The sequence below is a fragment of the Echinops telfairi genome, unplaced genomic scaffold (assembly GCF_000313985.2).
Source record: "Echinops telfairi isolate 266 unplaced genomic scaffold, ASM31398v2 ScPeMD7_3533;HRSCAF=4204_0, whole genome shotgun sequence".
Classification (NCBI taxonomy): domain Eukaryota; kingdom Metazoa; phylum Chordata; class Mammalia; order Afrosoricida; family Tenrecidae; genus Echinops; species Echinops telfairi.
In genome coordinates, this window is record NW_022107431.1 from 9,071,791 (window position 1) to 9,082,640 (window position 10,850).

General features: G+C 50.2%; 1 protein-coding gene across 1 annotated transcript in view; it reads left to right on the forward strand.

The window, feature by feature from the left end:
* The first annotated feature begins 473 nt into the window (after positions 1–473).
* The window catches only part of RSPH3 (radial spoke head 3), an 18,136-nt gene continuing 7,759 nt past the window's right edge, over positions 474–10,850 (forward strand). Inside the window, exons 1-4 of the mRNA XM_004702098.2 lie at positions 474–746; positions 6,522–6,609; positions 7,945–8,086; positions 9,818–9,963. Of these exons, the coding sequence (XP_004702155.2) occupies positions 667–746; positions 6,522–6,609; positions 7,945–8,086; positions 9,818–9,963 (456 nt within the window). The 5' untranslated portion in view covers positions 474–666. The remainder of the gene's footprint in view (positions 747–6,521; positions 6,610–7,944; positions 8,087–9,817; positions 9,964–10,850) is intronic.

Genomic DNA, 10,850 nt, shown 5'->3' on the forward strand with positions numbered 1-10,850 from the left:
TGGCTCTGGGGTGGCCCTTATAGATCTGTGAGCCCAGAGGTTTCCCCCACCCCTCGCCAGGCGGAGCGTGGAGGCCCCTGGAGCCCGGGAAGCCCTGCCCCAACTGCAAGCAGCAGAGCTGGCGCCCGGGGTGCGTGGTCGCAAGGCAGCTCGGGTGCAACCGGGCGGCAGCAGTGGCGGCAAGAGAAACCTCGCAGGCTGTCGGGGCCCCCAGGAACACGGGGTCCGGGAGGATGACGCGAGCACCCCCTACCGCCTCCCCTGACAGAGACCTAGGGACACACTCGCGCATGCGCCGTAGGCTTGGGCCGGAAGTGCCTCATACTCGCTCCTACGGCGCAGGCGCGAGTTGACTTGGGCCGGAAGTGCCTCATATCTGACCGGAACTCCACGGAAGTCCCGCCCTTAGACCGAGTTCCGCGTTGCCCGGCAACCGTGGGGAACGCCCCGGGCTGGCTGTGCGCGGTTCCGTGCGAGCCCCTTGTCGCGCCCAGCGCCTACCCTGGCAGCCTCCCGTCCCGCCGGCCTCTCCCCTCGTAACCCCTTTGTGCCGCGCGGAGCCTCTGCCCCTGGCGCCACCTTCACCCATCCGGTTCCCTCGACGCCGGAGCGCCCACCTGCCTCAAGGCCGAGCTCCTCGCGAAGACCCGCCTCAGCGGCCAGGCCATGGGCACCTACACCTACACCAGCCAGCCGCGGGCCCTGCCCTGCCAGCGCCGCCGGTACCGGGACAACCTGCTGCAGCCGTGAGTGCCCGGGCCCGCGCTCGCCCCGCCTGCCCACCCCGAAAGAAAGTCTCTGCCCGCCCGGCTCGCTCCGCGCGGCTGATGGCCTGGTGTCTGTTTGGGACAACCCGGTGTTTATTGCAGGGTGTGTGTAAATGTGATGTGTATCACTTTTTTTTAAAAAAAAGGAAAGTTTAAATATGAGGAAGGAGTATTAATAGTACTAAAGGATTCGGTTTAAAGAGGTCCCTTTCTGGTGACATTAAATACACGAAAAACTGTGGAATTTGGAACCTGTGTGAGGCGGAACACTGGCATACTTCCCACTAAAAGAGGGTGGTGGAGAAGTGGTGAAGCCTCCCAGCCCGCCCCTATCCCTCCCCAGAGGCCACCCTGGCTTGCAGGGCGGGCACACACACACATCGCAAGCCCATCGTAGGCTCTCACAGCATTTGCTTACAAATCATTATTTGATCAGACCAGCATATAAGATAAGCAAGTGCCAATGGTGTAGAAGAGACCAAAACACACCAACTCATAGCCATCAGGTGAATTCCAACTCCTAGAGGCGCCATAGGACAGGGTGGACCACGAAGCTGGCAAATCTACAGAGCAGAAAGCCTCATCTGTCTCCCAAGGTGTACCTGGTGGCTTGGAACTGCTGACCTTGTGGCTCGCAGCCCAATGGGGAGCCCAACCTCACCACCAGACAGGGCTGACTGATGAGGGTGTTGGAGTCACTCCTTGAGCAGTGTGTGGTGGTAATGCTGAAAGCATAACAACATGGCAAGAAAACAGTTGAGACCACTTCACACGATAGATGGCCTCAGTAATATGAAACTGTCCCCGAGACCACTCACTGCTGCCCAGCAACAAATCCCTATAGGACAGAGTAGAACAGCTCCACGGGGTTCCTCGGGCTGTTATCTTTATGGAAAGGTGCCCTGGTGACGCAGTGATTAAAGCACTTGGCCACTAACTAAAAAGTCAGCAGTTCAAACCCACCAGCCACCCTGGGGGAGAAGGCGGCGACTGTCTGCTCTGTAAAGATTCGAGCCTTGTAAGCCCCACGGGGCAGTTCTCTGTCCTGTAGGGTTGCTCTGAGTTGGAATTGACTCAAATGCCAATTTGTTTTCATTCTTTATTTTTTATCTTTATGGCAGGAGCTTGTCGTATCATTTTCCCACATGGCCACTGGCTCAATGGCTAAGCTTACAGATGACCCACGGCTGGAATGGTTTAAAGCCTGTGGTCTACTTCTGAAGATTAGCCAAGACTCTACCATTTCTTAGAGCTAAACATCTTACTTGCTAAAAAAAATCTTAGTGTTTTATAAGCAAGTAAATATGGTATGTCTTTTAAATACTTGTTGGTAGTTAAGTGTCAGAAAACTTTGTCAAATTCACCATTAGGCTTGTCTTCGTAATCTAGTACTGCTGTCACACAAATACCAAGTAGATGGCTGTAGCAAGTAGAAATTAATTTTCTTACAGTTTACAAGAAGCTCACTCACTCACTGCTGTTGAATCAGTCCCAGCTCCGGGGACGTTTCTCTCTTCCTTTCCCCTCTCCAGCTCCTCTTCTCCCCTCTCCTCTTTTCCTCTCTCCTCCCTCCCTTATGGTGGGAAGCCCTTGTCTTCTCAGCCTGATTCCTCAGTGCTCTGATTCCTTGGAGACCTTCATGTGGCTTGCCGTCTGTCTTCCCCCATCTCCATCCCTTAATCTGTCCTTTTTGTATCTTATAAAAGATTAGCTCAGAACACATCGTGCCCACTTCCTGCAGCATTAACAAAAAGACAATGGTATTATAACCACAGGCATAGAGGTGAGGGTTTACAACACTTATTTTAGAAGGACCGGTTCAGTGAGCCCAAAGCAAACTGGGCTGATGTCCTTATTATTGAGATCCTTTGGTAAAGGAGGCAGAGCCCTTCTGATAAAATAACGAGGTTCTGAAATGTAAATACGAGGGGGTTCAAAAGGTCTCATAGCAAATCCTTTTATCTTTTCATGCCATTTTTCCAGAAACCTTTTGAAGCCCCCTTGTAAATGGACAAAGTCACCTTAAGACCTAGTTTTTATGTGACCGATTGAACCATTGTAGTAGGAATGGTCCCCTCAAGAATGATGGCCCTAACCCAGTCCCAGGAACTTGTGACCATGTGAACTTCAATGGCAAAAGGAGCTTCCCAGGTGCACATGAGGCTCCCGAGAGGGGATGGTTGTCCTGGGTTATCAGGTGGGTCCATTGTCATCACGAGTCTGCATAAAAGGGAGCAGGAACTGTGTTTGATACAGTGGATGTATGGCTTGTTCTAAGAGCTGGAAGAGCCCCCAGTAAAATGATTTTTTAAAGGAGGAGCAGGAATGTCAGAGAAGAAGCTGTGATGATTCGAGCAGAGTTTGGAAGGATGCAAGGACTGGGGAGGCCACAAGTCAAGGAATGTGGGCAGCCTCTTGAACAGGTGGGGGACGCCCAGCCCACAGGCCGTATAAAGCCTGAGAAATTATGATTACCAGCTAACACCATAGGCCTCACCAAAGAGAAGCTGCTCCAGCCATCACATTAGGAGTGAGTTAATTCAATGTTTGACCAAATATAGCAGGCTCGTTTTTTTAAGTTAATAATTTTCCATGACCCACAAATTATGTTATACATGTAAAAATGACCCTTGGCAAATAAAAAAGTATCCCACCCCTGCTCTGGATACTTGAAAAGGTAAAGAAACGGATTCTCCCTGAAGGAGCCCAGCCCTGTTCACACCTAGATTCTAACAAAAAGATCCCCTTAGTACTTCTGACCTCCAAGCATGTAGCATAGCAGTAAATTTGGGTGGGCTTAAGCTACTAAGTTGGTGGCCATTTGTTAAAATAGCAATGGCCTTCTGTGGCAACAGCAAATTGTCTTCTGTGATGTTTGTCATTGCTTTGTCCAGATTCCTATTGACCTACCCGATCAATGCATTGTTTTCTTTCCCTCTTAGCCATTTCCATATCAAAATCTAGAGTTTCATTCAATGATTATGATTCAGGGCAAATGAGAGAGTGTTACTATGTGGGTAGCTTTGTCCACTATCCATCTATTAGTTTCAAGCGGGGTGGCCATGTGTGTTGCTGAAAGCTGGGTGTCTGGTCTTTCAACAACCAGCAGGGCTTCCCATGAGGAGCAGGTTTCAGGGAACTGCCAGACTAAACAGAGTAGGAAGAAAGACCTGACAATTTTCGTCCGAAGATTTGCTGATGAAAACCTTATGGATCACAGCAGAGCCCTATCCACCGTGTTCAGGTTGGACACAATATCAGGATGGAACAATTGCTGAAGGAAGGCATCATGTTTGGTAACGTAGAGGGTCAGTGGAGGCCCCCACCCCACCTCCCATGAGATAGATTGGCACGGTAGCCACAACAATGGATTTGAACATGCTTGCAATCCCAGGGATGGTGCAGAAGTGGGCACGGCTTTATTCATTAGCACACAAGGTCACCATGAGTCAGAGTCAACCATGGACCTCTGATTCTAGAAGAACATTGAGACATGTGCAGGTAGGCCAAAAAAAGGCCCAGCTTATAAGAAGAGCTTTGGAGGCAGATGTTCCTGGAGGTGGTTCAGGGAGTGGGCCTGTTAAAGTCCCTCTCCTGGCTCAGGTGGCTTGGCTGCCCTGGGCCAACAAGCAGTGCATGGAAGCACCACTGGGATCACTCACGAATGGGGATTCTCCTCCTCTCATGAACCTGAGCCGCAGGCTCACACAGGGATAGATGCAGGAAGTAGAGAGACTTTCGGTCCCCAGCCCTCCCTCAGCACATCGATTCTCCTGCGAGGCGCCACATTCATCTCTGCAACCCTGCGTAGTGGATTTAGCCCTGTCCCACACCATGCATGGACCGTTCGCTGCACCTCTCCTCCAGTGTCCTCACCAGCAACAGGCTGTGGATTTGGGACTTCTGTTTTAGGTCATGTGGATACTCTTCATTATTACTCTAACTGGCACTGTTGCTCGTGTTGGGTGCCATCAAGTTGGTCCTGACTCACAAAACCAAGGGCTTTCTAGCACTGCACCCTCTTGGTTGAGCCCATTGCTGGGGCGTTGGATGAAACGCTGTTCTACCCCTCGCCATCAGGTTTTCACTGGCTTGCTTGTTTTCCGGAAGTTGATCATCAGGCCCTTCCTCCTCCTCAGTCTTGGTCGGAAAGCACCACTGAAACCCTTGTGCTGACCCTCCTGCACAGGGGGGTTTCCTCAGGGCAATGCCAGTGGCATGGCGTCCAGCGGCACGGCATCCTTAGGAACGAGCACGGGCTGTGGAGAGACGTTCTAGCAGCTCAGAGGCTGAGGCAGTGGCCCAAGGTAAAGGCCTTGCTGTCCGTGAGTGATGGGGCAACAGGGGAGAGACGGTGGCAGATTCAGTGGGACTTGCTGGATGTACGGGTGGGGAAGGGGGAGGAACCGGAGATGATGACCAGCCTCCTGTGTCAGCCAGCGGGTGGTCAGTGGTACCTTTTTCGGAGATAGGGAACTAAAGATGCCATGAGATGCAGTGACAAGTGATAGCGACTTGAATTTTAGGCTGCCTCAGAGACATCCTAGTGAGACAGACCTCACAGGGCAATTGGATCCACATGAGGGGCTCAGAGATACAGTGGCATAGTTTTCAGTCGTGGGCTCCATCCCGCCTGAAGAAGGGGGAGATCCACTGAGGGCAAAAGAAGGCTGAGCCCTGAGGAAACCCTCCTGTGCAGGAGGGCCGGCCAAGCAGCAGGAAACCAATCGAAGACCGCAGTGGAGTCAAGTGCCCCCCACACACACCGCAAGAATGCTTCAGGAATGCGTGGTCAGCTGAGCTGGGCACTGCACAGAGGCCCAGCAAGACAAGAGAGAAGTCCTCCTGGGCCTTTAATAATATGGAGTCAGGCCACTCACTAGTGAGAAGTAAACAACTCCCTGCCCTCCCAGAGTCATTGCTGATGGAGGACTAAAGTTGGTGTCGAGTCGGTGTTTCCGTTTCTCAGCTAGAAGGAGGAAAACATTTGACAGTTTCTGAGTGAAATACTGAGGGCATATTTTTCACTATCATTCCATTCTGGGCCTTGAAATTAAAATTCTGTAAACATTTAAAACAATCACTTTTTTAAACTACCCTTGATTTTAAAGAGCAATCCAAACTTCTATCGCTAAGCCAGAGTTGTTCTATTAAATGTAACTTTCCAGTCCTTGAAGCAAACCCTTCCAGCCCTTGAGGGCCCTTTGAGATGGGCTGTTTGCACACATGCAGTTGCCCACAGAGTGGTGGTCGACTCTCAGCTCTGCCACTCACCAGGCGACCTCAGCCCACCAGTCTCCGAGCCAGCTGTCCTCTTCTGTCAGACGAGATCCCAGTGCCTGACTTGAAGACGCGTGGTGAGCCAGGAGCAGAAGGGTGTGTGTGAAGGGCCTGGCTTGTAATTAGTGTTCCACACGGGGTGGCCATCCATTTCCTGTGATGGATCGTGCTAAAATAAAGATCATTTTCGTCTTCATCAAAATCAGTGGTTCTCAACATGTGGGTCGCGACCCCTGTGAGGTTGAACGACCCTTTCACAGGGGTTGCCCAATTTATAACAGTAGCAAAATGACAGTGATGAAGTAGCAATGAAAATAATGTTATGTTTGGGGGTTCACCACATGAGGAACTGCATTAAAGAGTGGCAGCATTAGGAAGCTTGAAAACCACTGATCTAAATCATACTGAAAGTGTGTTCAGTTTACAGACACCGGGACTTCTCAAAGAAATTATTGAAATGGTGCTGTCTTGCAGAGATGACGAACCTATGCGTTTCGGGAACATCATGTATGACAGACGGGTGATCCGAGGCAACACGTATGCCCTGCAGACGCTGCCACTGGTCAGTACAACGGGCACCGTCCAGCACAGCTTCCCTGTGGAGAAGGGCTAGCTGTTTCGCTGGTGTGGGGGGTTGTTTGTTGCAGACCAAAATCTTTCTAAAATACAGTGAATGACTAGAAAGGAATGACTAGGGAGATGGGGCGGGGGGTGGGGTGGGGGGGCCCACATACTACAAGGCTCAATTTTTATTATTCAATTCCAAAAATTCAAATCACTGGGGAAATTGGTCTGAAAGTTTCAAAATATTGGTTCTCAATTTCTGTACTTAACGTGTTACAGAGCAGCAGCCAGAGTCCACAGATGGCCCGAGCTGAGAAGCACACTTTGAGTCGGTCTGACACCTTGAGGTCACTGTTGAAGTTTGGCTAGACAGCCTCATACTCTAGCACTGTGTGCTTATCTCAGCAAAAAGTAAACCAAATCCACAGCCAGCAAGTCAATACTGGCTCTGTTTATGGGAGTAAAAGCCCAGTCTTTCTCCATGGAGCTGCTGGTGGTTTCGAACTGCCAACCATGCAGATCGCAGGCCAACACATAACCACAATTATAGGGGTTAAGTTAGGAAAATGGTTCAGAGCACAGGTGATACCATCAGAACTTCAGAAACTCTATGACGTAAATGGCATTTAGGTGGCAATAGCCACGGTATTGGGGATAAGGGATTGTGGGTGATTTTTACCACTTCAATGAAAACATTTTCAGAATTCTAGTTGTCATATTGACAACATTTGCACGAAGCGAGGCAGACTCAACGTGATGGGTTGACACAGTGGCTGCAACCAGGGGCTCAAACCTAACAATGGGGAGAATGGCGCAGGGCCCGGCAGTGTTTCATTGTGGTGTTTATAAGGTCGATGCCACATCGAGGGCACCCTACACCAGCTCATTCCCTGTCCCTCTGTGTTTCCCAGTGTCCCTATGTCAGTAAGACTAGGTCGGCCAGGGAAGTGACATCAGCCCCTCAGCCAGCCATCGGTTTTGTTCTGTGCTCTTAGGCTTCGTGTGCACTGGGGATATTTTACTTGTGAGCTAATAACTTTTTTAAGGCAACTCTGTCCAAATTAAATTCAGATTTTAAAAAAAGAAACATTCTAGTGCTTTCCACTTGAACTACACATTAAGGTTTGTTAAAACTGAATGTTACTGCTAGTTTCTGTAGGCACCAGAGGAATTCATGGTCAAACTGTTTGCGCAGGGAGAGGGCGCTCATATACAGCACTCTGTACCCCTTACGGGCAGTACCTGCCCCAGCCTCCCTCTGAAGATCCCTGGGGCTCCATGGGCAGCACAGTGGTCAGTATGCTAACCGGGAAGCCCTCTCTGTGGCCCTCAGGCGGGGCAGCAGGACCCACTGGAACTGCAGAGGCTGCAGCAGGCGAAGAGGAGGGCCCTGGCCAGGAAGCGCGCACGAGAGCAGTTCCGGCCTCGCACGCCCGAGCCAGTGGAAGGCAGGAAGCATGTGGACGTGCAAACAGGTGTGTCCCCAGTGTGCATCACTGTTCATTTTGACCTGGTCCTTCTCTCTCCTATCTGTGCAGCCCACATGTTCTCCAGCCCTTGCCAGTCCCACATTGGATGTGGCCAGTAGAGTGGGATGGTCATGTATTCTCTTCACAAACTGGGATCCTTTTCTCACTAGGGGGATCATCACCCCAACCTGAATCTCTGTTTCCCATCAGGACCTACAGGCAGGCAGGGTGGTGTGAAATGGGCCCTAGCTGATAGGGGCATTGTCTTTGCCTGTTAAGAGGAAGACGCCCACCCACTGGGTTCTGAAGCCTATCCGCCTTTCACCACTCTGGCACACATTCCCCGGTCCCACACAACTCCACTGAGGTCACTGCCAGGCTTAGTCCTACACGGCTGACTGTTCTGAATACTGTGGAAGCCTGCCTAGACCCGCGGGTCTAGCTGTGTTGTCAGCAGAATCTTAGCAAGCAGACAATACTTAGAGTTTTCCTTGGACGATGAACTACTCAAGATCCCCCTGGTGCCCTGGCAGGATATGCCTTGAGGCCAAGTCTAGAATCTGTATATATGTCTGATTAACCAGTTTAGTTACAACCAGTAGGTTTCTGTGCATGTTATTGTGTTAGTCCGGGTTGTCTAGAGAAACAAAGCCAGTGTCTTCTATCAGGAAGGCAGCCTAGCCCGGTCAACTCAAGTCCATGGGTCCAAGGCTAGCCAGAGCCTTCATCAGACTCACGTAGCCGTAAGCTGATGAAGCAGAGAGGTGAAGGAGGAAGCGGCCCCGAGATCACAGGTCGGTGGGTGCAGAGTCACATGGATCCAAGGTTGGTGGGACATGGTGGGGCACCATATGGGACTGTCCCTGGAGGCAGACACAGAATCCAAGCAATCAGGAAAGCAATGGGCAAGAGAGAGAGGTTCCTAGTGTGTCTCTTACCAAAATGCCACCGCCCCTAAGGAGACATCACCGGCTGTGACCTGATTGATAGGTTGGACTTCACTACTACCCTTTCATCCAGGTACAAGTTGACATAAAGCCTAACCACACAGTTAGACCTTGAGAGTAATAAATGGCTTAAACACAGCCAGCTTTGGGGAATGTTTCCTCCATCTCAGACTACCATGTACGTTACCTATGCTCTTTGTTTTATAACTACAAAGAGTCCAAGAGACGGATCTTCACAGTCCCTTCTACAACTGAAGATACGGAGGCCCAGTGAGGACATAACTTGGCTAGGCCCTATGTTCAGTTTTGGACTCCAGTGCCCCCTGTTCTTGGCATGAGACCACATTGCCCCCTAGGAGAGTCATTGTTGGGTGAAACTTGGTGTCACGTGCACTTATAATCTCCAGGTGCAGGGAGAATCAGATAACAGTGATTTGGTGCCTGGGTTTTAAAACCACCCAGAATTTTCAAATTGTTATTCACAATCATCTTAGAACCCCGTCATCCATTACTAGCTCCCACCTCCTGTGCATAACATCTCATATGCAGCCCTGCTTGTGTACTCTTATTCAGCTCTGTCTCTCTAGACATTCAACAGCTGTTCTGTGGTCTTCCAGGTATGTAAAACACTTGGCTCAACGCGTGATGGGCCTTTACATTTGAGCACTCTCTTTCTACGACTAGTTTTCTGATGTGTTTAATTCTGGTACAAGAGCTGAGGTTCCAGAAACACATGCATGCTTGAAATAGACCAGAATTCCAAGCTCAACGTGTATGGCCTTTTTCTTAGAATTATACCTTGAAGAAATCGCTGACCGCATAATAGAAGTTGATATGGAATGCCAAACCGATGCATTTTTGGACAGACCACCGACACCACTCTTTATTCCTGCCAAAACTGGCAAGGATGTGGCCACTGAAATTCTGGAAGGAGAGGTACGCCACAGCCTGTAGGCTCCCTGTGTCTTCTTGTATACATGGGGTAGAGTTAGGCTTACTTACAAATAATAGGAGCTAGAACTACTTCAGCAGCAGAAAGTTTCCATTTGGTGAATTTCATCTAGATAGGACATGTAATCATATTCTCCCCTGTAACACAAATAGAAATATTTTTAAATAGGACATTCGATTTTTCCTCTTTGCGGATCCAGAATGAAGGCATCAGAACCACGTGTAAAAGACATAAACCCCGGGTTGGGTGGTTGGGTGCTTTGCATACTGCTGAGGTACATATGTTAGAAGTCCTGGTGGGGTGGTGGGGTAGGTGTTAGGCTTCTAAATGTGACGTTCACAGTTGGAACGCCCCAGCCACTCCCCGGGAGAAAGGTGTGGGTGTTCTACTCCCGTAAAGATCCGTAGTCCCTGAAACCCCGCGTCGGGTTGCGGTGAGTCAGGATGAGCTCGGTGGCACAGGATTGGGTTTCTGGTTTTATTAGTTGCTTGTGGAACACCCAGACTTCTATGAAGACAATCTTTCTGTTTAAAAAAAATGACCTTACAATAGGGCAGTTTGATCCATGGAAGAAGTGCAGCGGCTTGTGAAACCGGAATGGAGGGACCGGCTGCTGTACACCATGCCTCACGGAAGCTCTAACCGTCTGTCACTGAAATGCAAGTCTTGAGAAGCCACGTAGCCAACCCCCTGCCCCAATGTGGACCCTGACTCGCAGCCACCCTCTAGGACTCCATAGAACGATTCCAGCCTCACAGCCATCCTGTAGTGTTCCATAGAACGATTCCAGCCTCACAGCCACCCTGTAGTGCTCCGTAGAACGATTCCAGCCTCACAGCCACCCTGTAGTGCTCCGTAGAATGAGTCCAGA